Here is a 27746-nt window from a genome sequence, read left to right as displayed (position 1 = left end):
AAAGCTACAAAGAATACAGGACAAATCTGAAGTTTAATATGCACTAACATGTTACCTAGAGTATCAAAATTTGATCATCACTGATTTATGACAAGAATTTTATATTGTAATACATAAAAGAAACACATATTTTGCCCATCATATAAGAATAATTTAAGCAGCTGCTAAAGCAATTGCATTGAATCGTAATTCATCTGGATCACGTTCCATGAATTTCTTGCAAACTTCTATGGCATCCTAGTAAGAAAAGATAAAAATATAAGTGTGCGAGCACTTCTATAGACATAACTAGAAACGGGGGGTATTCGTATACAAATATACCCACACAGGTGCTGTTAACAATGGTCCACTCACCGATCTGCCATGGATATGGAGGGCACAATTCTACGAATGGCTCCACAGGGCACGATCAGTTTGCCACTCCTGGCAGGAGGCGGGAGGATAACCCTCGCTGCAAGGTTGAAGAGTAGTGAGCGGATTGCGCGCTGCAGAGCCATTTGTAGAATTGCGCCATCTGCGTCCATGGAAGATCAGTGAGTGGACCGTCTAGCCCCATGGGGCTGGGCCCTCGTTAACGCCACCTGTGCAGGGATATTCATATTTGTATACGAATACAGATACCCCTATTTCGAGACATAACTGATTTCAACAGATGCTGAACTGTAGTTTACATCTTGCAGCTAAGAATTGATTTTACTTTAGTCTGTGTTGAAATGGTGTTCTAGTACAGCTACTTTAATCAGTAAGTGCTTCCTATTTTTTCAAACTACCCTGAGAACACTTTGACTTTACAGGTAGAATAAAAATATTTTAAATACATACAGTACTCATCAAACATCTGGCAAAATTGAGGGGCGTTCTGCCCATTACTTTAAGTGCCTTTTTAATGCATAATAAATACATTTTTAAGTATAATAAATATATTGGCAAGTAGTAAATAATACTGAGGAAATTTCATTGTAAGGAAAGTTTGAAGGCATCTAAATCCATATTTCCTTCTAAAACACAAGTACTTCAGTTCCAATAAAGCTCCAAAACATTAGTACTTAGAATTCTTACCTCTAAAAATGTGTCACTGTTTGATTGCCCATGATTTATCGGGAAAGGCTTCCGTCCATCTGTTGGGATATACAGAAAGTAATTTTTCCATCAGGACTCATGCAGAACTCCTCACAAGATTCCTACAAGTGACATGGTACTACCGGACCTCATATTTTTCCTAAGTTTAATTACTTTTATTTTCCTTAACATATATGGTAGGAAAAATCAAGAATAAGTTTTATGATTAAATTCATGCTATCAACTAATCATTGGATCATATATTTGATAAAGAAATATGCACACTAGCAACACATGCCATTTCTACTACCAGAATTATTAAGCCTTAAACTTTGGCATTGTCCCAAGTCTCTCTTATGTAAACATGTATTCTTAATTACAGCAGTTTGAAACCAATGGAATTTCTTGAGTAGCTTCCTGTACAAATGTTGCAAGTGACAAAGAGCTAAATCCAATTTTAAGCGTAACTTCCTTGTCAACCCTAATGTAATTTCAAATGGTCTGCTCTGATCAGAGTTGTCCCAAAACAATTTGCAAGTACAAGATAGAATTGGTAATATGCTGGGTGGAAAGAAATCCCTGTAGAGACCTATTTGGTTTCTGACACTAATACTAGCAATTAATTTCACAAAGATGGCACAAAGGCAATGATTATTCCTTTTGTATCTTCAGAATTTAGAGGTACCCTGCATAGTACCCTGACATAGACACTCAATTCACCAACTAATTCTTCAAGACAACTGGTTTTTAAAGCTATCTTAACAATACTGAACCACTTGAAAGCCAGTTTTCTAGCTTCCACAAATACCCTTCATTCCTCAACTTCAAGTTTCATGTAAATTCATGCGGTTTGGCAACAATTTATAATCCATTCTGAAGAAATCTTAAATGAGGTTCATATGAAGCATGCATTTAAGTGTTTACTATGATTACCTCTTTATTTATGACAATGCAAGAGGCAGCTCTGGAGTACCCATTCCCGATTAAATTCCAGACCCTAAAATTGACCCATCCACATTTTACATATCCATTTTTTTATTTCAATTGTCAAGTTTCTACCCTGGAAAATACCATTTAACATTGTTTCCCATTAGTATAAACAACATGTTTCCTATGGCAGTTCTTGCACCATCTTATGTTGTCACTACTACTCCTGGCAGATTATAAATTTAATAATATCAAAAATTAGATGGGACTGGCTTTGGATTTCTCTCTGTTTTGGAAAAGAATAACTACTCTTACCCAATTCGTAGAGATTGCCATCAACATTTACTAACGCAATGAAGTGAAGATCTACTTTCTCATCTATACTTGGTGCCTGTTAAGGAGAAATACAATATGTGTGCAAAGTTAGTGGACATTAATCTGTGTTTACACAGTCTGGGAAGAAAATAGATTGAGCAAGGACTCAGGCTTTAAATTGAATGTTGACTCAAAAAGTGTATGTGCTTCTGAACATATGGGGGTTACCTTCTCTCACCACACAACCAGTTGACATGGGTTCTACTCATACAGTGGGGTCTTGACTTAAGAACAGCTTGAGCTAAGAACATTTTGACTTAATAACCACTCTCATAGGAAAATATTGACTTGACTTACACACTTAGATTTGAGTTAAGAACTGGGAAAAAACCACGTGGGAGGCAGGGAAAGTGCAAAATTTGAACTTTCAGTTAACTGTTGGCCAGTGAAAAGGGTGCCTGTCTGCTTCCTCACTCCTCCCAGCATTTAGAAAGTGGATTGGGAGTCTTCAGACTGCCTGGGCTGTATTTTCCCTGCCTTCCCTGAACCTTTCTTGACCTAAGAAAAAAAGAAACAAAATATTCCCCTCTAGTGGTCGAAGGCGGAATAGCAGCTTCCCATTAGTTTCTATGGACGGAAAAGAGCAGATACGGATCAAATGGTTTTCAATGCATTCCTATGGGAAATGCAGATTTGACCTGAGAACTTTTTGACTTGAGAACCACCTTCCAATACGGATTAAGTGCTCAAGTCAAGACCCCACTGTACCTGACAAAAGCCATGACATGATAGTTTATCTGGGAACAAGTCTCATTAAATTCAATAGGGCTGACATCTGAGTAGATGATGTAGAGAATTACACTGGTAACTTTGCATTTAAGCTTACATCTTAAAATTGTCCTTTCTTGACAGAAAATAGTTTCAGACTGAATTTCAGTTTTATGTATGACAGAGCCGTATGTTACCACTCATAAATAACAATTAGTTTTTAGACCAACAAAACAGACAATATAGAGAAGATGCCCTGAAAGGAAGTCTGCTATCAAATCTATCATGTTTTTTTGTTTTTAACTAAACTCAGGGACATCTGAGCTGCAGCATTAAGAAATGCAGAATGACTGTGTAATTTAGGAACCTAACCGAGGCAAATTCACCACAGTTATAGCTATACCAGTAGAATGGTAAACTACTTCCGAGTATTCTGTACCTTGAAAACCCTGAAGAGAATCACCACAAAACAGAAAATACCTGATGGTATATTATTTATTTATTTATTATACAATTCTCACTTTTAGATATCTAATTAACAGCCAACATGCACTGATATTTCTGAAAAGAGCTCCTACAACAGATCAACATTAGCTCCAAGCTTCTATATGTTTTAAGCTTCAACAAAGGCCACCAACTTCCCCACAGCAAGACAACTGGCATTCCAGTCCAAAAAACTGTGCCAGTGCCCCTAACTCTGCACCAACATGTTGCTATATATAAAATTGCTACGAACCTGGCATAATGTTATAATACCATTGTTACATACAGCTATGATATCACCTGCCCGTCACTGCTGAAGCTGTGTGTCATCTACCAATGGCGTGACGGAGGGTGGGACGTAAGGGGTGGAGCTGTTGTATATAAGGGAAGTGAATGGTGTGAGGGTTTCAGATAGGGCCAGATAGGGCTTTGAGATAGGGACGGTTAGGGCTTGGAGATAGTGAGATAAGAACTGTGCTACATAGTGAGGGTCTGTGAGAGTGTGTGTGTGATAGTTATAATATTATAGTGATTAAAGTATTATTTATATTCAAATGATTTACCATTTCTTTTGTTTGTACACAATAAACCTAAGTTTTTATTTTGAAATCATACTTTGGCCTGAAGCTTTATTTGAGGGAATGGTTGGTGGCAGTGGAAACAAAGAGTGATTGAGTGTGACGTAACGGCCCCTTTGTGAGGTATAAGGTGGCTGTTACAACCATCACAAGCAGATATTTTGACACAGGTGTCAGGATAAGAGCATGTATTGGTACAGTAATTCCTTGTATAGCTGGAAGGGTCACAGAGACTGGAAGATTTGCCGAGATAGTAAACCGTTCAAAAGAATCAAAAGACTAGAATGCTATCCTTACTCTGAAAAAGACATTACAACATTTGGGGCTCTTTTCCTGAAAAATTAGACAACTAAACTGTGTAGAGACTTTAAAAATTACTGTGTGAGGGCAATATATAGCAAAATTCAAGTAACTCCCTGGACAGTGCCCATTGAGAGTCCCAATTACAGTAGACCTATTGTCTCAATAGGATTTATGCCACATTATTATTATTATTACTTATTACTTATCTTTCAGCAACTGATTCAATAGGTTTAATACCTAGTTGAGGCTACCAATAGAATACTGACAGCTGAAGGAAGACATATGTGCATCCTTGTTTTGAATAGTTAAGTAAAAAGTTTGAAGAAGAATGACTGACTTTAAAGACATTTATTTACCACTAAAGCCTCCATAAAACTTTGCTACTTGCATGTAGCTCATTATAAAGAAGGTCATATTTTGAAGAATACAGTCTCAAAATTAAGCTCCTCAATAAAGATAGACGCTCCAGGAAATCAATGTATATGTGGGAATTAGGGGGAGTCATGCTTTCACTTCTAAAGATTAGATGTTGATGTGTATTGTTTATTTAAAAATCTAAGGACACTAAGGTGTTTTCTTGCGGCATCATAAAAGTCCTTGTCCAACTTTAGTATTCCTTTAGTTATCAGACCTTGCAGGTTTCTGAAACAGCTATTTGAAACTAATACCTTCTGTGCATTCAGTTATTTCAAAAATCTAAATAAGACAGCTCCCAAATGGCTACGTTTCCATGTTTAATTTTCTGTTATTTTGTTACCAACCCTCAATACTTTCAGTGCTCATTGTTGCCAATGATTTCAGTTCAAAGGGCTTTGCAACACATGCCCCTGTATACATAGACGGGCCCAGCAGTTTAATCTTGCTTTCCACGGAGTATTGGGTGATGCAACGTCTCTTAATTATACATCCTTTTTGAATAACCTACTTGGCCCTTTTCTGAAACATCATCTTACAGCTATTAAAATCTACTATTTTCCCTTTTATTGTTGTTAACAGAAGTTTAATTAATGAAGTATTATTTAGGTACGTGCTGTATTGCAGTTGTACATAGGTAAATGTCTACAACTGAGACCAATCAAAACTTTTGTTTTGGAGTAGCATGGATGCAAACAATTGTTGCATGTATAATTCAGGGAGCATTTAAAAAAATCTCCTGTGAAAACAGTTCAATTGCAGCAAAGGATTCCTTTACTGATAACTCTTCCAAAAGAAGGCTGCCGGGGGGGAGGGGGGACACCAGATACAATAATAATGAGTAAAGGAAGGGACAGTTTTCAAAAATTATTAAGCAGCAATATTTTGTGCTAAAAATTCAAAGCTTCAGAATGCCCAGAAAACAGAACTTTTATGCAGTATTGCCTGTCAGGTATTGCTGAAGTACCTGAAATCCAGAGGAGAACAAAAGAAGAGAAAGCCCACAGAACACTGGGTTTTGAATAAAGGAAGTGAGATGAGAAGGAAATAGATCCAGCACAAAAGTTAGCAAGCCAACTGAAATACCAATGAGGTAAGACCAACCAGGTATCAGATGGAAAAATCTATGAAACAAATACCAGTGTCCATTAGAAGTAAACTTTTTAGCCACTTGATATTTGTTCTGGAGAGCATCGACTGATGGAGATTTAAGGCTGCAAAGCATAGAGATGTCTGCTTACTGCACTGAAGCAGAAGAGCCCAGAGAGGAATTCAGTGATGAAAAGTAGCACTCCACCCCTGGATGCTGAGTCAGCAAGCAGGTTTGCGGCAAAGAAGAGATGGAAGAGTGACTACACTTACAATACAGTGGAGCCCAAGAGATGACAAGGGCACTGTGGGCCGCCAGCGCTGAAGGCAGACAGGTGGAGTGGTAGCCTTTACAGGGCTTGTAGCTTTTGCACAGGCTACATGATCACCTCTGATCAGGGTCAAGGAAGCAGACCGACGCAAGGTGGAAGCCTTCATTTTGCAGTAGCTAAACTGAGGCTGTGATGAGGCTGGTGAGGGCAGCATGGATGACGGTGACTACATAAATATTAAAAGAAGACAGACTTTACACGTAGCCATATTTTTCATTTTACTACATACCTAATGGAGAGACATTTAGCTCAAATTTAAATGGGCAATTACGGTCTAAAAGTGAATTGGAACTGTTCAGTTTTAAATAAGAGAGGTATTACATTCCAAACAATACTTTCATAATGATGAGTCCTACCCAAATCATCGGGAAATGCACTTTCCATCTTCATCTAATAACCACACCATGAACTATAGTATGTTCTCAACATAATGTTATGAGAAAATGAGAGTAGTGAGAGGGCAAGAGAGAGAAAAATAGATGAAGAATAATTCTACTTTTTAAAAATATTCAGGGTGTGATCTTATGTTTTTGGATGGGCAAACAACTTTCAAAAGACCTGCTGTCATGTTTTTAAAAACAGGCGAGAGGTGGAATTATATCATCTGCATTACAATGTTTTTCAAAGTAACAAAATGAGGCATGTACGAGTGTGTACACACATCACACCAAGAAGAGTTTTCCCCATTCCTTGGATGGCAATGACTGTGCATGCATTTTAACTGATGCAGAATAGATGAGATCAGAAAAAGCTTCTATCCCTCCATGGACACCAAATCATCCCCACAAAACCTGTCCATCGAAGATTTTCTCAGGCTTTGCAAGGTTAAGGAAGCACACTGGACACAGTCTCACACTCTCTTCCCAAGGAACACATTAAGAATTGTGCCCACAATGTACAATTCTAAGGTGATTAAAGACCTAGAACCCAGTTCTTTAGAAGCAGTACCTGGGGGGGACACACACACAGCATCTTGCAAGAGAAAAATAGTACCTTGCAGGAGAAAAAACACTTTTCTTTAAATATGCAAATATGTACACTTGGATAGGATTTTATTGTAAATTATTTAGAACGTGGCCCAAGATTAGTTAACATGGAAATTAAATTACAGTTGGTTTCTGACTAGCTTCAATCAACATAAGGAAACTGTGATTTTCCCTGACCATAGTTTGCACATATGGAAGTACAGTTGTCCTAAAATGAAAACACTTTTTCTCCCCTCTTCAAGGAGGAGGAAAAAGAGGGGAATTGTGCAAGTTCACAACATCCTCAGTCACCATCATCTGAGCTGGGCCTTGAAGTCCTTCAGATTGTTAAACCTAGAAGTCCTTAATAGGCAACTTGGTGCGTATTATCCTTTTGAGAATCAGTAAAATTTCAGCAACAGGTACAAAATGCAGGGCCTGCAAAAGTTACTTTTTTGGACTATAACTCCTAGAACCTCTCCCTCCAACCAGGACAGCCAGTAGCCATGCTGACTGGGAAATTCTGGCAGCTGTAGTCCAAACAAGTAATTCCAAACTCTGGACCTAACAAACAGAGCAGAAGTTCAGAGACCTCATAACTGATATGCCAAAGCAATTATGTTAAGTTCTTCATTCCTTAATGCTTAATCTTATTTAGCAAGACCTTATTCTTTATTTTCCTTGTACATGAATTGTTTACCTAGAAACAATAAAAATAAGCTTTCCCAGAGGAGAACTTAGGTTTGCAGGTTTAACACTCAACAGGAAATACCTTCTATATCATGTGCACTTTGATCTGAAAAACAGGCTCAGGAACTCAACAACAGAAGTTCTATCAAGACAGCAGGTTAGACCAGTCACAAAACATGCTGCATTTTATGAGCCTAATTAAATAGGTAGTTTAGATATAAAACCAAAATATAATTCTTTAGTGGTTAACTGTTCTTGCCAATATAAAACAAGGTTTAAAGTTGCATTGCCCTTATAAGGAATGGGTCAACAGATATTTGCATCAATTTAATTTATAAGAGGACTTGCCAAGGACTGATTATGGCACATGTATATTGATTAGCAGTTTTCATCAGACACAATGAATGTTGAAGGACAGCAGCCTCATTGCAGTAGCCTCCAGCCCCAACCCACCCAACTATGTACATTTGTTAAAAAATGACAGAACCAGAGACACAGAGCTTCCATATAGGAGGAGGTTCAACAGACTGCATGTGGGTGGAAGTGAGCTCCCCAATGCTGTGAAGAGTGCTACTCATCTAATGACTTTTATCCAACTATTCTAAAAGTTGAACATTTAAGGATAAGTAATACAAAAAGAGGCTGAAATTGACCAATTCTATGAAGACTCACAACACTGTCTAGAAATGACACCAAAGAAAGATGTTCTTCTCATTATAAGGGACTGGAATGCTAAAGTAGGGAGTCAAGAGATAAAAAAAAAACAGGTAAGTTTGGCTTTGGAGTTCAAAATGAAGCAGGGCAAAGGCTAATAGAGTTTTGTCAAGAAAACAAGCTGGTCATCACAAACACTCTTTTCCAACAAAACAAGAGGTGACTCTACACATGGACATCACCAGATGGGCAATACCGAAATCAGATGGATTATATTCTCTGCAGCCAAAGATGGAGAAGCTCTATACAATCAGCAAAAACAAGACCTGGAGTTGATTGTGGCTCTGATCATCAGCTTCTTATAGCAAAACTCAAGCTTAAACTGAAGAAAGTAGGAAAAACCACTGGACTAGTCAAGTATAATCTAAACCAAATCCCTTATGAATGCACAGTGGAAGTTAAGAACAGATTTAAGGAACTCAATTTGGTGGACAGAGTGCCATTGTACAGGTGGCAGGAACAAAAACCATCCCAAAGAAAAGGAAATGCAAGAAAGCAAAGTGTCTGTCCATCGAGGCCTTACAAATAGTGAGAGAAGGGAAACAAAATGCAAGGGAGATAGGGAAAGTTCCAGAAAATGGAATGCAGACTTCCAAAGACCATCAAGGAGAGACAAGAGGGCCTTCTTAAATGAACAGTGTAAAGAAATAGAAGAAAATAATAGAAAGGGGAAAAAACAGAGATCTATTAAAGAGAATTAGAGATATTAAAGGAACATTTTCTGCAAAGATGGACATGCTAAAGGACAAAAAAGGTAGGGACCTAACAGAAGCAGAAGACATCAAGAAGAGGTGGCAAGAATACACAGAGGAATTATACCAGAAAGATCTGGGTGACCTTGAGCCAGACATCCTGGAGAGTGAAGCCAAGTGGGCATTAGAAAGCATGGCTAACAATAAGGCCAGTGGAGGTGATGGCATTCCAGTTGAACTATTTAAAATCTTAAAAGATGAATTGTTAAGGTGCTACACTCAATATGCCAGCAAGTTTGGAAAACTCTGCAATGGCCAGAGGATTGGGAAAGATAAGTGTACATCCCAATCCCAAAGAAGGGCAACAACAAAGAATGCTCCAACAACCATACAATTGCACTCATTTCACACTCTAGCAAGGTTATGTTCAAAATCTTACAAGGAAGGCTTCAGCAGTATGTGGACCAAGAACTCCCAGAAGTACAAGTTGGAATTCGAAGGGGCAGAGGAACTAGAGACCAAATTGCTAACATGTGCTAGATTATGGAGAAAACCAGAGAGTTCCAGAAAAACATCTAATTCTGCTTCAATGACTATGCAAAAGCCTTTGACTGTGTGGACCACAGCAAACTATGGCAAGTCCTTAAATAAATGGGAGTGCCTGACCACCTTATCTATCTCCTGAGAAACCTATACGTGGGACAGGAAGCAATAGTTAGAACTGGATATGGAACAACTGATTGGTTCAAAATCAGTAAAGGAGTACGACAAGGCTGTATACTGTCTCCCTGCTTATTTAACTTATATGCAGAATACTTTCTTGGGCTCCATGATCACTGCAGATGGGGACAGCAGCCACAAAATTAAAAGACGCCTACTTCTTGGGAGGAAAGTGATGATAAACCTTGACAGCATCTTAAAAAGCAGAGACATCACCTTGCCGACAAAGGTCCGCATAGTCAAAGCTGTGGTTTTTCAAGCAGCAATGTATGGAAGTGAGAGCTGGACCATAAAGAAGGCTGACCGCCAAAGAATTAATGCTTTTGAATTGTGGTGCTGGAGGAGACTCTTGAGAGTCCCCTGGACTGCAAGGAGAACAGACCTATCCATTTTTAAGAAAATCAACCCTAAGTGCTCACTGGAAGGACAGATCCTGAAGCAGAGGCTCCAATACTTTGGCCATCTGATGAGAATAGAAGACTCCCTGGAAAAGACGCTGATGTTGGGAAAGTGTGACGGCAAGAGGAGAAGGGGAAGACAGAGGATGAGATGGTTGGAGAGTGTCACCGAAGCTACCAACTTGAATTTGACACAACTCCAGGAGACAGTGGAAGACCGGAGGGCCTGGCATGCTCTAGTCCATGGTGTCACGAAGAGTCAGACACGACTTTGTTTTTAAAATCTACTATGGCTACTTCACCCATATACCTTCTGATACTGCATTCACCTACTGAACATATGCATGCAAATCCTAAAACTTAAAGCTATATTAAGATAAGTAACATTTCCATAAATGGTCTAACTCCCCGCTAAGCCTATTAAGATCTTTCACTAATATCACATCCCAACAGCTGCCAATTGCACTTTAAAAATGATTCTTTTAAATGCCTTGCCAAAGCCTATGTTAAGGAGACTGGACAGGTTACATATTCATATTTCTTCCAAACTCTATGACATTGTCTTCTGTTATACCCAACAACTGTATCCAGAAATACAGTCCTCTGAAGAACCCCAACACCTCTTTCATAGTTACTTACTAACATCTCAAACCCCACCAGTGTAGATGAACTTTAGATTTTGTCCCCACTGTGTCCTTCACAATACACACCATTTTGGTGCCCACTCACCCAGTTTTGGCTGGCACTATCCTTAATTATTTTGTTTCACCTATGATTTTATCTAGAGAGCCAGTGCGGCATACTGGATAGAGCATGCAGGGGAGGGCTGCATCTTCCCACAACCAATGGTATTCTACTAAATTTTCAGCACTAAATTTGGCAACGGGGGGGGGGGGGTCTCAATCTCAGCCAAGGCTGTTATTTTTCTAATGGAGATTAGAGAGTTAATTTAATACCTATTTCACAATTAACACACTAAAACAACACAGACATAATAAACATACTATAGTCTTTGGAACTAATGGGCTTCATATTCACAGCCTGTCAAGATGCATAAGGGTGGTCACTTTATCTTTTTCTGACCCTGTGTGAAAGAAATCCTTCCATTTCAAGGGACAATGCAAGCAATCCTGTTAGTGAATACCCCTTCCTTATAGAGGTATGCTTCCCAAAACTAATTATGTTTACCTGCTTAATAGGTAACAAAGTGCCTGCATAAGCAGCTCAAACAGTTAAAAATTTCACCTAGCAAGTTGCTGCTTCATGTGAAGTATTCTATGGTTCAAGCACAGCTTTTATCGTAATAACCACAAAACTGACCTGCTGGCAGGGTCATAAGCATTCTGCAAAGTAGCATAATTTAATGGAATAGGCCCATTGAATCAGTGGAGATCTGGTGAGTCAACTGATTCAAGGGACCTCCTCTAGCTACAACTTAGTACGAAAGGAACAGGATTTCCACCAGTATTTCAAGCAAAATTGGATTTCCTGAGTTTTCCTTGTAGAAGAGGAAGTTGCTAACTCCAAGTTGTTGTCTTAATTTTCTTTTACAAGCAAAGGAACATATATTGTTTCTTTGAACATAGGCCAATTCTTTTCTTTTTTTAAGATAGGAAACTATGAAGGTTAAATTAATTTGGTGCCATTCAAGAATCTCAACATGTGTTGTCATTATGCCAGCTTAGAAAAAGAATCTATCAAACAAGCTATAGCATTCCCAACCACAGTGAAAATTCTACATCTGACTGGAACATTTTAAAGCAGGGATTTGGAAATAAAAATTAAAATGTTCACAGAATTTCAAAGGCAGTTTGGGATTTGCTAAATATTAAAGTGATCGAAGAATATCTGGCATCTGCAAACAATCAGTCAAACAAACCCAGAAACTTTAATTTGTATAGTCTTACAAAGTTTTATTTTGATTATTAGAATCATGCTGTGGGGCTTCCCCTCACCTCTCCCTTCAGCATAGATGCAAGCATGGTTAGATACTTAGTGCAAATCTGGTAGTGCGTTCATTTGGATGTCACAGCAATTTTGGTTGTTATCCTCCAAACTGGGAGTAGACCCATTCAAATGGGTTTCTTATTCCAGTTTCGAGGTGAAAGCAGTAGATTGTTAATCTGGATAAGATGTCCGACTGGTTTGCAGTAAACAAGAAATTGAAAGCAGAGCCATGCTATAGGGTGGGGATGGCAAGAAAAGAATATGTGAACCATTTTTGGAGGACCAGGCATGAATGGAAGTTCCACAATACATCCAGAAACTAATCCTCCAAATCAGCTATTCTCAACCTTTTTTGGGCCATGACCATAAAAACAATATGGAAGAAATACAGGCTGAATCAAGATTGTGTAAGTGGCATAACGAACCTTCTAAAGTGGTGTGTGAAAAATTGTTTCCAGTGTGTGGCCTCCTTCAAATGTGCCAGGGCCCCCCAGGGGGTCATATGGACCCTGTTGAAATGGCTGCTATTTCATATTAACTGGAACAACCTGTTGTGAACTTTAGCCTGCTCAATCAGAAGCTATGAGCTGCAGTCCGTGGCAACTTATGCTAAATGAAACTTCTTCCTCTTTAAGGTGCTACAAAACTCTTTGTTGTTTCGGCTGCAACAGACGAATATGGCTCCTCACCCCGTGAAACTGCTAGAACAGAGATCTTTCAGTTGCTAGCACAACAAGATTTTTGCAACCCATTAAAAATATTTATATAGAATTCTTGTTGTCAGTTTCACACATTTGAAAACATACCTTCACAGTCCAATACAAATGAAAAGATAGCTCAAATAATGCAGACATGCATTTTTGTTGTGAAAGATTCCTCTTTAAGTCAATACATTATTATTCACTAGACACCTATTACATTTTTTAAATGATTTTATGGGGATTTAAAAAAATATTGGAAATTTGTTTTACCTTCCATTAATATTTGGATCTTTTCAATTCTAAATACTTAGTTCATTGAATGGCTAGGGTACGAATATTTGGAAACTATTTCCTATTCAATTAATCAAGATCATACAGGGAGAAAGGGGAAGCAACGCAAAGGAAAAGAATCTGAGACCCCAACAAAAATGGACTTTCCTAGGATATGTTAGAGCTCAAAGAAGAAATAATTGTAGCTTACTACTATGGTACGTTATTACTTATACTTACTGAGGATGCGACCACGCTGGCAAGCCAAACCACTCTTTGCTGTCAGCTTGATTTACACTCTCTTTCACAGTTATATTCAGTTTAGGTGATCACAGGAATACCCCAGATTGTTTTGGTGCCAGCGTCCACACGGGCCCTCAATCTGATGCAATTTGATAGTTGCCCATGCTCCCCCTTCTTTTGATACTGCTTATCTGGTGATCCCTGGTTCTCCTTTCTTTTTTTCTATGCAGAGGTAATCTAGTGCTAAATTAATGTTTCAATGTTTGATAAGGTGATGTAGCGCAGCCATTACAAAAATGCAAAATTGTTCAATGAATGACATTTATATTAACACATGAACTATTGCAGATTTTTGTTAATAAACAGATCCCCAAGTATAGAAGGCAATGCTTTGAAAACTAACCCTAAGAGAACTCGGCTGCCCCTTGCGGCTGCCCATTGACTGCCGCCACCACCCAATCACCTCCTCCAGAGCCACTGCCAGGGCTCACCTCCAGTTCATGCCGCCGCCTTGTCCCCTGCCCGAAAGGAGCCCGTGAGTGGTGTGTTCCCAAAAATAAAACCTAACCTGAAAATAAGCCCTAGTATGATTTTTTCAAGATGCTCATAATATACGCCCTACCCCAAAAACAAGCCCTAGTTAAGTGAAACCCCACCCTCCACCATTGTGCAGCATTGTGCAGCAACCAGAAGAAGATGGCATGACTGTAAAATAAAATATCCCCTGAAAATAAGCCCTAATGTGTTTTTGGGAGCAAAAATTAATATAAGACCCTGTCTTATTTTCGGGAAAACATGGTAGTTTCTTTTTTCCAAATCTCAATAACTTAGGTGCAGAGTTGTAATATTTCAGGGAAAAACTACTAGTTTGTTTCCAGAATTCTGAAATAAAGCAAACGTTTATTTTGAGCCTCTAGGGAACATACCAAGGTAGATCCGTAGCAAGATGAAGCTTTCCAACCTAAGCTCATAAGATCAGGTACATAGCCCATTTTTAGCCCCCCACACACTTTATTGAGTTATTTCACCATCTGTGTGATCTACACATGAGGGGGCAGTGCAAGCATCCTAGAGTTGGCTTGCTTGATGCAACTTTTAGGTCCCCAAAGTATCTGCTTCTTTCTTTATTTGCCTAATGCTCATCTCTGTGGGCAGGCAAGTAAAGCCTCTTCAACAAGCTTACAAAATAGCTTTTCAAGGATTTTCCATTATATCATAAACCAAGACTGCATCTGTAATTGAAAACCAACTAGTGTATCATAGCTTAGCAAATTAGGTAACTGGCTGCAGAACCAGATACTGGAAGTTCATTCTCCACTGTGTGTCCTAAGAGAAAAGCCAGCTGGCATAACCTTGGATAAGCTGCACAGTCCCAGGGTATGCCCAGAAAAAGACAGTGATAAGCTGTCTGTGTACTCTATACCAAGAAAACCCTGTGTACTCTATACCAAGAAAACCCTGGAAAAATGTGCCATGATTCAGAACTCAGTTGATGGCACATAATAATGACTATTAGTGTACCATAAACCTATATCTCTGCACCCAGAAAGGAATTACTACTCAAACTTTTTTCAGATTTAAAATGATGAGCAAAAACCTTTTCCTGTTTCTAAACAATCTCCGATTACACCTCGTTTATTTTAAAGCCAAAAGAAGCAAGTCAGCTTATGTTTCCATAAACATTTTTGTCCCACTGCTTAACTCATTCTTCTGTCACAAACAAAAAGGAGAGAATATTAATGGAAACAGATGTTAGTAAAGAGAGTTTTAACTACCCATATACACCAGTCTTCTACTGTTGCTAAAACTGGTGTACAGATAATAGAGTATTGGCTATACATGCTGGAAAGAATTTTCAGTTCCTGAAGAAACTGCTGATGGACACAACTGCAACCTGAAAATATTAAAGATGTGCTTTAGATCAACTTATACTATAGAAGTTAAGAAATAACAAGATGGAGTGCTTAGAAAACTCCAATACATCATGGAAATTCTACAAAGCAGTTAAAACCAATTATTACAGTACATGTTAAAGATCATATAATGTTTTTTCCATTTCTGGGTTTTGGGTACACTAGTGGAGAACATTCTTTCTAAAAAAAAGTTTAAGATGATGCAATGTGGGGGTGCCATTCCCAAGGTTGCTAAGCCACATGGCTGCTTCTGAGGGAAGGAGCTGCCATCATTCTCCCTCCTTCTCATTATCATAGAGAGCTTGGCATAGAGGCCTTTCCTTAGGCCAGTCAGAAGGCTTTCCCCAGACAAACCCTAATGTAACCATTGTCCTATCTGGACCCTGTCTACTATCTGTAATGCTGTCACTACCTGTGACCTTGTAATGTTAATAAAAGGACAGTCTCCTGGTGGCAGAGAAAGAGAACATCGCAGAAGAAGACGACTTCTCATTCTGCTTCCTTACTGAGTCGCCCACCAGGAGTACTGCTGGCAGACATCCATCTGTGTGTGTGGCTGACTTCTATCTATTGCTAAGAGACTCTTTGCTATCCATTATCTGGTGATCACCACAAAGCCCATCAGCCTGCCCATTGCCTGAACCCCAACAATGCAACAGCTAGTAGACAGCTATTCTGTACCCAGCTTTTATTGCAAGATAACCAATTATGAGTTAAAGAACACAAGGTAGAAAATGCATTAACATTTAGACACCATTGGGGTTGTGATTTCTTCTGACATGGCACAATGCCAAAGACCTGGGATGCCATGTAAAAATGGGGGACAAAAACCCAAGCATCTTGCCCAAATCTAAGTATCCTGCCCAAATATTCCACTTATAGTTAAAGGTTACAGCAAAGTTTTGGAATGCTTGAGCCTCCCAGGATTCTCTGTGACGGATCTCAAAGTGGCGACTGTTTAAAACAAAAAATTTCCGAAAGAAGACTGGAGAAGGAGACAGCAGAATTAGGCTATATAAACAAATGTAAATATATCTAAGGACTTAAATAACGATCAAGGTTTCTTAGTGTACTAAATATATATTCTACTCTTAGAAAGATCACACACATCTGTCAAAAGCATGCTTAATGCTGCGCACAGTATTTATGTTCAGGTGAAAGAGCAAGAACGGCAAGGAACAATACCTCTACTGTAAGAAAATTATTGCCTACAAGTTTGAAAGAATAAAAAAACTCTGCCTTAATATTCATATATTACTTTCCTAAACATGAGCAGTTCTTCAGATACACGTTTTTAGGAATTCTTACCAATTACAACATGACTTGGGGTTTCTCTGTATCACAGCAGAATGGGTGAAACAGCTAAGTAGACAGAAAGTAGACTGTGATCCAACAGATTATGGTGTGAACTGATACTTGAACCAACAATTGCAGCTCATGATCTGAACTGATAAAATCCAGTAGCAGAACATTATGAGACTGGTGGCCCCATTAAAAACACCTGTCCTGGTTCTGTGTTATGTACAATACTGCTCTTCCATAATTTTTAGCAGTCTAGTGGAACATTTCACAGAGAGGCAAAAGAAGGGGGATTCCCCATCAAGGTCTTTACAACAGTGAAGAACTCTGCTCAAAACTGTCTTAGTAAGAGAATTAAATTCAGTACCTCAGTCTGGCCTTCGTGGGCACTGGTTTCATGAGTAACACGAATAGCCTGAAATTTCAAGATAAATAATAAGTTTATGCACTAAACTTCATAATTACAATTACAGTTGTAAGTTTTATACAACTATCACTGGTATAAAGTCATATAACAACTGAAATTAGCAGTTAAACCGAGGAAGTAGAAAATGCATCCTTGATCAAGAACCATCCAATCTCTGTTTAAAAATTGCTAATGAAGGACAGTCCACCAACTTCTGAGACAGCCCATTCCCTAGTCAGGTAGCTCCTGCCATCAGAAAATACTTCCTTATATGTAGCTGAAACGTCCTTTGTTGTAATTTCAGTCCACTGCTTCATACAGACCACCATCCAGGAAGGATTGTCTAGGAAGTTCTATATCATCTGAAGTAATAGAAAAGAAACTTGTTTCTTCTGCATCATCATCTACCCATATTTTTCCATGTATAAGATGCCCCCATGTATAAGACACCCCCACTTTTCTAACCCAAAATTAAGAAATCTAAGTGGGGCTTAGCAAGTTTAGTGGGAAAGGGATCAAAGCACTGCAGGATTGCTTTGATCTCTGCTTTCTCCCTTCGTGATAAGCCCCATGGGGCTTAGCAAAAGGAGGGGGAAAGGGATCAAAGCTATCCCGTGACTGCATGATCGTTTTGATCCCTTTCCCCCTCATACAGCCATGGGATTGCTTTGATCCTTTCCCCCTCCTTTTGCTAAGCCCCATGGGACTTAGTAAGCAGAGGGGAAAGCAAGGATCAAAGCCATCCTGCAGCGCTTTGATCCCTGCTTTCCTTTTGCTAAGGCTTAGCAAGTGGAGGGGAAAACAGGGATCACTTTGATATGTGCTTTCCCCTCCACTTGTTTCTTTTTCTCCTCAGCTTACTTCCGTGTATAAGACAACCCTCAAATTTTGGTCTAAAGATTTGAGACAAAAGTATAGTCTTATACTTAGAAAAATATTTAGAGGCATCTACCATATCATTTCTTAGCCTGCTCTTTTTGGGTTAAACATAACCCAGCTCCCTCAATCATTCTTCATATGGTTTCGCTGCCCTCCTCTGGGCATGGCCCTGCACATCTAAATCCTTCCCAGACTGTGATGCCTAGAACTCAACATGATGTTCCAAATGAGGTCTGATCAAAGTTCCAGGTGAGGTCTGATCAACACTGAACAGAGTGGTACAGTTACTTCCCTTGAACTGACTGTCTAGTGTCTGTATGTTGGGTTACACTGTCTAGTGTCTGTATGTTGGGTAGTGGAGGGCTAAATGCATTTGAATTCATTAGATTGATACCCGTGTCTGCTAACACTTTTAAGCATTTTATAAACCAACAGTAGTGGCTACATGCTTCAGTATATTGATTATCAAAACCTTTGTTGACCATGTGATTGGACTGCAAGTTGAAGGCACAGTACATACCTGATTTCTAACAATGAATGACAGCTTGTGCACATAAAATTCTGGGTTTTCACACTCCAACAAATCTAAAGAGCTATCCTGAGATGTTCAAACTACATGAATGTTTGTATTCATTACATGAAGGATAACTAAGAACTACTTTACTGTTTATCATCTTGGACAAGTATATATGAACCTCTGTGCTGCCATCCTGGCCAGTGACCTACCACCTTATTTGATAAGACCTAACTTACTTAGCACAAAATTCTGCTCATTCCATACATAGTGAAGGAATGCTGCTTAATCATGGTACTGCATTTGTCATGTTTGGATCCTGTGGAGAACCCCTTCAAGGTGATTCACATTGTACATATTCTATGTTAAAAATGTACACTGTTTGTACTCAGTTTGATTCAAGTGTAGTATAAAAAAACCACATTGAGTATAAATTGTATTCTTCCTTGTGTGTTGCAGTAGTTGAAAATAATATTCACATAATCTTGGTAAAACTTCAAAAATGTTTACTGTATAACATGTATGTAGAATAAACTAGAAATGATTGAAACATTTGTACAGTACTTGATATAAACTTGTGCTTTACAGACTGATGACAGTTTCCTGTCATATTCTTGTTAGACATAGTAACAGACAAGCAAACTCCTAACAGACAGTACCTTAAAAGATGACACAGTCTTTCTAACAGAAAAACGTCTGTCACTTCTTTATCTATCTTAACCCATTTAACATCCATTGGCTAACACCAAACAAAATCTGATAGATAACATAAGTTCTAATATGTAAATTACACTAGTCGACCATTCTTATATGAAAAATACATACGTACTAGAATGCACAATTATATATATCCAACATTTTGCCTATAGGTATGTATTGGTATTCATTGTGAATGACCAGGGTTTGATGGGCAGTTATAAGCTTGATGTGTGCCAGGAGTATCTGTGAAAACCAGTTGAGAAGGAGAAATGAATGTGTATGCATGAAACTGTCTTCTGATTGGCTGATACTGTCATGTGTATATCCCTCTGGTATGGATGTGCAAGAAAAAGAAATCAATTTTGGTTAAGTTTTATTATCATTAGAAGCAGTCCAGTTGAAATGTTTGTGCTAAGTTAGAGTGAATTCTGATTCTAGGAGTGAGAGAGATGTAAGAAAGTTTATTGAGGAGTTGTGCTGAGAAGCATCTATTTTTATGAAGCTGGAAATACAAGGCATTTTCCCTGAATCTGTGTAAAAGTATTCATATAAAAAGAACTATGCTTAAACCATAAGAAAGAGAGAAGTAAAAGATTCAGCTGTGTTGTATGAAGTTAACAGTTTGTAAAATTGAACCGTTTTACTGTATGTTTTGGGGAGTATTAAAACAAACTTCGCTTTGGATTTGTTGATCCTGTTTCAGTTGTCACAAATATTATAACATGATATCCCTGGGCAATACCAGTACGCATAGTAAAGGTTGTATCAGCAAAATAACATAGGCTGTTTATATTTCACCAAGAGTATTCTTATTCTTTCAAAAGGGCGGTTTAAAATCAACCATAAGCATTGCCACTGCTTAAGCAACAGTTGAAACATTGGCTGTTTTCCTGGTTTAGTAAAAGGAATATCCCAGGGGAAGGAGCCCGTTACAAGTTAAACGGCAACCTCAAGTTTAGTGAAGGATTCTGGAGGTGGTTGTTGCTCAGTGGTGCCACACACTGAGTGAAGAAAGTGGCCTGAATACCACACACCAGCAACTCTGCAAAGGACTTTGAAGAACACAAAATAAAAACAGTCTAAACCCCAGAAAGGTTACATTATTTCACATGCTAGCAGGCTCCTCATAACAGACTTGGGAGTTCATAAACAGATGGTTAGAGGCTTTGTATAGGTCAACTACATTGGACACACTGAAGAAACATGTGGCCTCCAGTCAACACAATCACAGAAATGATTTTTAATCTCAGTGTTGATTGCATATTAAAAGCCACTTTGGATGGTTGAAAACAAGAAAGAAGAGGCATAAATGAAAGTTAAATACTGACCTCGTAGGTTTCAAGGTATTTGGCCCTCTCTTCAGGATTCATATCTGTTGAATGATCTAGGAACTTCTTCAGTGAAGAGTCTGCCTCTATAATAAATTGAAAAAAAAAATTTAAACTATGTTGCCTGAGCTTGCCATAAGAACCTTACTATGCTAATTGCATATGCATTTTATTACTTCCTCATAATTCAACACACAATGACACTGAAAGAAAAGTTCAAACTATGTTGGTCTAGCAAAGTTTTTAACATCTTAAACCCAATGGACTAAATTCAATCTGAATCCAAACTAGAGTAGATGCATTGAAATTCATGGGCCTTGCAGAGTGCTGACTAACAAGTCCATTTATCTCAATGGGTCTGCTCATCCTTAAATACAGTAAATGTTATTGTTGTTGTTTAGTCATTAAGTCATGTCCGACTCTTCGTGACCTCATGAACCAGAGCACGCCAGGCCCTCCTGTCTTCCACTGCCTCCCAGAGTTGGGTCAAATTCATGCTGGTAGCTTCAGTGACACTGTCCAACCATCTCCTCCTCTGTCGTCCCCTTCTCCTCTTGCCTTCACACTTTCCCAACATCAGGGTCTTTTCCAGGGAGCCGAGTCTTCTCATGAGATGGCCAAAGTACTGGAGCCTCAGCCTCTTATGACTGCTTGGTCTTCTGACCCTGCAGCACAGGCTTCTGCGGTTTAGCCTGCACCACCACCACGTCCCTATAGTGACTATTTAAAGAATGGATTTCAGGCAAGATTTGCTGGTTTACAAATTCCCTTCTGTGTGTCATGCATGGTGAGCAGTTCAAGAGTGCCACCTACCCTTCAAATCACTCAAAAACAGCATAGTAAAGACTTAATATTTACCAAAGTTAATTTTATCTCTGTTGTTTGCAATAGCATGAATGAGCCCAATAGTTCCACAGGCATTGCTGATTGATTGTTTCATGAAATATACTGATGGTTTGACTTCTTGACCCTGAGCTCTTATTCTCTTTTCCTCTTCTGTTCGGAAAGTTTCATACTAAAGGTGGAAAAGGAAAACATTTGGGGAAACATTTGAAAATTTTGATATATTTTTAAAAGTAATTTCTAGATAACAAACATCCCTTGCCAAGTACTTTAAATACAACATATAAATAAATTTGGTGTTGTAAAATATTTTACTAACTGGGAAACTTTCTTAGATATTGGAACTCAGCCACTCAAGGACAAACACTCTACCTAGACTCTGGAACTCCCTTCCCAGGCTGGTCCCATCTCTGCTAACCTTCCACAAACTTTAAATGATCAATGAGATTTTTTAAAGAAGCATTGTATTACATGTTTTACTTGTGCTTTTAATATTGTTCTTATTATGAGTTTTGATATATTTGTTTAATGCTTTTATAATATTGTAAAAAAATTGTTTTTAACGTTGTTTCTTTTAAATACTATAAGCTGCTTTGGATCCTTTAGAAGAAAGGCAGCAAATCAATCAATCAGATTTTACAGTTTGGGGGCCGGGAGACCAGAGATGGTGGTGGCTATATCAGAGCCCACATACTGTCCACCCAAGGTTTGGGCAAAAGGATTCTGGCCACTATATTTAAGGAATTGTTGGAACTACGTAAAATGCTGATTCAATTTAAGTTGCTATCCAATTAGCAGGTTAGCATGGAATAGTATTTTAGTACCTCAGAACATAACTGAAATAATTAATTTAAGCGGCTCAACACTGCAGTTTTATGAGGATCTCCAACAGATTAATACTTTATTTGGTCTGTGCTGCCTGCTATAAAAACAGTTATGATTATCTACACTGAAGGTCAACATACCAAGGCTTCATTGTTCCCCACCCTTACAGAAATATTTCTTCACAAGAGACTCCTAATCAAACTATGGAAAAATAAGCTTTTTAAACACCACAGTGACTGGATCCTATAGAAGCAGGCAGTGCCATCAGTACAGGCCTGTAATTGTCACATCTAGAGAAAGAACAGTGCCCACATAAGCAGGCAAAAAACCTTTATACGTGATATAATGATCTACATTTCAGATTCCTAATGTACAATGCATGTGGCCAGTGCTATATTTAAACCAGCAGGCTAGATATAGTGTGTAGGCTAGAAACTTTTTATGTGTTTGTAAACACCTGCCTGAATACATTGTATGCTGCTTTTGTGTAAAGGGGGAGTGTTACAGAAAAATTAACACATGCAAGACAATACAGCCGATTTGAAGAACAAATTCTAATGAACATTTCAAATAACTATCACATCTTAGTCTATATGGCTTTGGGGAACTATAAAACAAGAATAGAATTTTATAAAGTTTGCAGATAAGAAATAAGGGGGTTAAGAAATAAGGACATCTTCACCACTAGTATCATGTGGGAGAAGGGGGTTCACAGAAGAATGATCATGTCCATGCTTGGTCCACCAAATCCAATAAATGAGGACAAAATCTCCTCAGAGGCAAATGATTTTTTAAATTGGAAGACCACTCTTAGTCAACAGTATTTACCTTTTCTGTAACTGGAAAGAGTAGAAGAATAGCACACACGGGTCTTGGCACCATACTAAGCAGTTCTGCATCCATACCATACACATCTACAAACTGCCAGCTAGGATGTATACCTAGCTGTCTGAGAAACTGATTAAAAAAAAAAGAAATGCATTTTGTCAGTAGGTACATCCTTAATATATCAAACTTTAACAGAATTCTCACCAAGTTTACATGTTATGTTGTGGCTGTTTGGGCAGGATGATTGCTAAAAAGAGGCAAGCTTAAGCTCTAATTAACAGAGTGGTAAAATATACCAGATGGGTGGGATATAAATCAAATAAATAAATAAATAAATAAATAAATAAATAAATAAACAAACAAACAAACAAACAAACAAACAAACAAATAAATAAATAAATAAATAAATAAATAAGTACCCTTAAATACTCTTGTTCAAGGAAGAGGTGTATTTGTTCTGGCACAGCAAGTGTCAGCTTTTTGTTGTTGTTTAGTCATTAAGTCATGTCCGACTCTTCGTGACCCCATGGACCAGAGCACGCCAGGCCCTCCTGTCTTCCACTGCCTCCCAGAGTTGGATCAAATTCATGTTGGTAGCTTCCATGACACTGTCCAACTATCTCGTCCTCTGTTGTCCCCTTCTCCTCCTGCCTTCACACTTTCCTAACATCAGCGTCTTTTCCAGGGAGTCTTCTCTTGTCATGAGATGGCCAAAGTATTGGAGCCTCAGCTTCAGGATCTGTCCTTCAAGTGATCAGCTTAACTGAGGCTAAAATCCAAAGAGTTCTGCAGCTAATTGTACATCAGACCAAAAACAAAATGAAAATGAAAGAAGACAAAAACATTGTGGCACCTTAAAGGCTAATTCCTATATTTTAATATGAGTTTTGTGGATCAAGTCCACTTTCTCAGACATAAGAATAAGATTACATAGCAAATTTTTATAAAAAGCCCCAAAATATTCTATTCAATATTTTATATTAAAAATAGCCATGTAATCACACTCTTTTGTCTGAAAAAGTGGACTTGGTTCATGAAAGCTCAGATGAAAATATAGCAATTAATTTCTAAGGTTCCACAACATTTTGTCTTCTTTGATTTTTCTTTTTCTTTTGTTGTTAAACCTGATATGCTAGCAGAGACGAATATGGCTACCTCTTCTAATTGTGGGCACCTAGTGGTACTTTGGGTTTATGATTCTGGCAGCTGAACAACAAATAGCCTTTGAGAACTGTCAAAGCTGCAGCTTTTGATTTAACATTGGGATCTGCTGCTCTGCAGACCACATTCAAATTGCATAGTCTTTTGACCCAATGACTAACTCCATGGCTAACTTTCTAGGGGGGGTTACATAAGAATAACAGAAACATAATCAATCTCACAAAGACTCTTATATAGACAACCATAAATACAAAGGAGTCCCTGCCCACTCATAACAGTTGGGCTTCTGAAATGGGCAAAGGAGGGGGGATGTCACAGTGGAGTTTTCTTCAAGGATAATTGCAGTTTTGCAGGGCAGGAATCTCACAGATTGGAGAAATATTGGTACATGAAAAAGTAACTCCTTCATAGACAAATCCACATTTTTGCCTTTGCCTTAGTCCCTAATCTTACCACTCTTAAGTATACATTTACTTCTCCTGCTCAAAGTCTCACCCCTGCCATCCTCATCTCTCATTTGTCTTTTTTTTTACTATATATATCCATGAGCCAGGAACATTTGCTTTTTTATGTATGCCCTTGCTTAAAGGACAATGTGCATTGCTAGCTTTGTATAAATAATGATAGTTGTTTACATGGACATCTACACAAAAAGTAAAACAAAACGTAGTCACCAGACTGGCCTACAAGAAAGTTCCTTCATGAACCAACATGCTGATGCACTAGATTTTTAACACACCAGAAAGACTCGTCTACCATGCAAAATTTCTCATTACTGGAATACGAGTCAATCTTTTTGTTTCCTCTTGCCTTCTCCAGTACAGTGTTGTGCAACACCTTTCAAATAAACCTATTCATCATCTATATATTTGGCTCAGATTGAACACAGTTTAGATTCTTGATTCCACATCTTGCATAAGGACTGCGCTACAGAATTTCACCTCTTGGTGACCTTATACCTATCCAATACCTGATCTCCTTAAGTCATTTTGGACACTCATTTTAACTCCCCATCAGCCCTAGCCAACATGCTCATGGGATCACAGGAAATTGCCTTAGAGTCGGAGCATCGGTCCATGTAGTCTAATACTGTCAACTCTGGCTGGCAGAAGCTTCTCCAGACTTTCATGCCAGTTACTTTTCTGGTCTCACTTATTCAGAGATCCCTGGTGATCTCTCATTCAAACACTAACCAGGTCTGACTTAGTTTAAGTTGCAAATCATATGTGTTCACAGCAGTATGGTAGTCAAAGGTTGATGGGAAATGTAGTCCAAAATATGGGGAGATACCAGGCTGGGGAAGGATTAAATTAGTTAACTAGCAGTTTCTCCCATGTTATGTTAGGGAGAAAAATTCATAATGAAAATAAATGGGTGGTGTTCTCTATGGCTAGCAAGTGGGGCATGATGGATATTGCCTTTCCTTCTTTTAAAATGCACTCCTCTTCCTCCTCTTTTGTATGCACATATTGACCAAAATAAACTTCCTCCTCCCACATCAACTTCATCATCTTTTAATTGTTATCCATCACAGCAAAACTGAGATATTGCTTAAGTATTCAGGAAGCACATTTCCTTTCTTAATACTAGTCATACAGAACAAAGTGAGAAGTACAATAGGTATGGCAGAATACAGAAATGATATGGTCACTGGGGAGGCAGCTTAAGTATGTATGTATTTCTTAATTTATTTTGTTCCATTTGTATACCTGTCTGCCCAAAGGCCACTCTGTAACTGGTCAAAGTTATGAAAGGGGGTAAGGCAAATTAAAAGGGAGGGGGGGACTGACATAAACCAAAACAGGACATTATAGAAGCAATTAGGTTTGAGAACAAGTAGAGAAGATTAAACGAAGGAACCACAACCAGCTGCCTAGGAAGGCCTATACTTTAAACTGTTACTCATACTATCGGTTTTAAAACAATTACAGTGTACAATTGTCATAAGCAGATCTTTAAGTACACTGGTCCATGAAATTGTAACCAAAGATTTTTTTTTTGTCTGACTAAGTGGGGGAAGAGAAGAGATCAATTTCTTACATTACTCATCCAGCTTCAAGGAGAAACAGAACTCTTTTCACACACCATTTTGCTGCAACATATACATATTTAAGGCTAGTCTGATAATGATACTTATTTAATCTGGGATATCACATCTAGCAACAATTAAGAACACTACGCATCAGTTTTCCCCAAAGATGATGCTATGGATTCCATCAGTTTCAACTCATAGATTGAAGAATAAGGAATTGTGGGAGTTGTAGTGCAAAATATTTGGAGGGTAGCCACAGCTTGGGATGAGTAGTGTAAATGTTTGCTTTTCACAATGAGTTTCTTTTTCCCTAAACTTTAATTGCTAAAATTGGATACTATCTATAATGAAATGAGCAACCTGCAAAGAGGAACAGAAGTGTTGACTGTTGTACATGAGCTAGCAGTACCTACAACAGGGAAGAGAGGGAGCAATCTTAACTTTTAATCTGTTAAAATACAAGTACTGTAGCACTTTAAAGATTTATGCATGTGTGTACAGTACTGTACTGAGACATTAGCTTTCATGGACTACAGCTCCCTTCAGCAAATGCTTCAGTTTGCAGAAATGACAAAGCACACACAGTACCGGCCACATACAGAACACATGTACGCCTGGGCACACAAATATAAAGCAGGAGGCACAAGAGCCCACAAAGGGGGGTACATTCTGGCAGCACACCTACGAATATGGGGCAAGCAAACCTGCGGTGTGAGGGAAACGAAAAGGCTGCTCACCTGGTTGGTGACCTGGAAAAAAAAAAGAACACAGACGAACATGAGTAAACCTGCTGGTCCTAAACTAAGGAAACCCCACCTTAAAAGCGACCACATTCTTTCTCTCACTCCCCCCCCCCACCAACAATGTTGTTGTTCATTGCTGTTAGCCGCCTTGGGTCCTTTTCAAGGAGAAAGGCGGGGTAAAAGTATTTTAAAGAAAGAAAGATCCGCCCTGGCAAACCTCCTCCTTACAGCGGCTTTTCGATCCCCTTCCTTGGCCGGCCCTCTCCGATGCCCCCCTTCTCTCTCCGTCCCCGTCCCCGCTTTCTTCCTACATGCCGAGCCCGATTGCCTGCCTGCCGACCTATCCTGCCCGCACGGACGCCGCGCCGCCTCCGCCGCCGCCCACCCCCGCACCCCCCACCCCGGCTGCACCCTGCCAAGCCAAGCCAAGCCAAGGCGAGCCACGCCTCTCCTTCCCGTCCCATCCCCCGCTCCCGTCCTCACGTCGGGATTCGCCTCCAGCGGCAGCCAGCGGTGGGCGTCCATGGCTGTGAGCGTCTCGGCGACCCGACGGGAGGGATCCTCGCGGGGCGGGGGTGGAAAGGGTTCTCTTCGGCAAGCGCTGGACCGAAGCGCCCGTGCTTTGACAGCACCACCTCGCCAGCCAGCCTTTTGCCCCGCCCCGCTCG

General features: G+C 39.1%; 1 protein-coding gene across 2 annotated transcripts; it reads right to left on the bottom strand.

The window, feature by feature from the left end:
• Positions 1-14: 14 nt before the first annotated feature.
• On the bottom strand, positions 15-27746 carry UCHL3 (ubiquitin C-terminal hydrolase L3). Of its 2 annotated transcripts, none has more exons than XM_020783526.3 (9): positions 27562-27746; positions 27040-27084; positions 23143-23271; positions 21505-21661; positions 20647-20732; positions 17188-17235; positions 2302-2377; positions 1060-1118; positions 15-237 (listed from the first exon to the last, which is right to left on the bottom strand). In XM_020783526.3, the coding sequence occupies exons 1-9, from the start codon at positions 27601-27603 to the stop codon at positions 154-156; spliced, it is 726 nt and encodes a 241-aa protein (XP_020639185.2). In that variant the 5' UTR covers positions 27604-27746; the 3' UTR covers positions 15-153. The 2 variants fall into 2 exon arrangements, with proteins under 2 accessions (XP_020639185.2, XP_020639186.1); XM_020783527.3 differs by having other exon boundaries at positions 27073-27084; positions 27562-27745.

The sequence above is a fragment of the Pogona vitticeps genome, chromosome 3 (genome assembly GCF_051106095.1).
Source record: "Pogona vitticeps strain Pit_001003342236 chromosome 3, PviZW2.1, whole genome shotgun sequence".
Lineage (NCBI taxonomy): Eukaryota > Metazoa > Chordata > Lepidosauria > Squamata > Agamidae > Pogona > Pogona vitticeps.
This window is presented reverse-complemented; position numbering and strand designations above follow the sequence as displayed.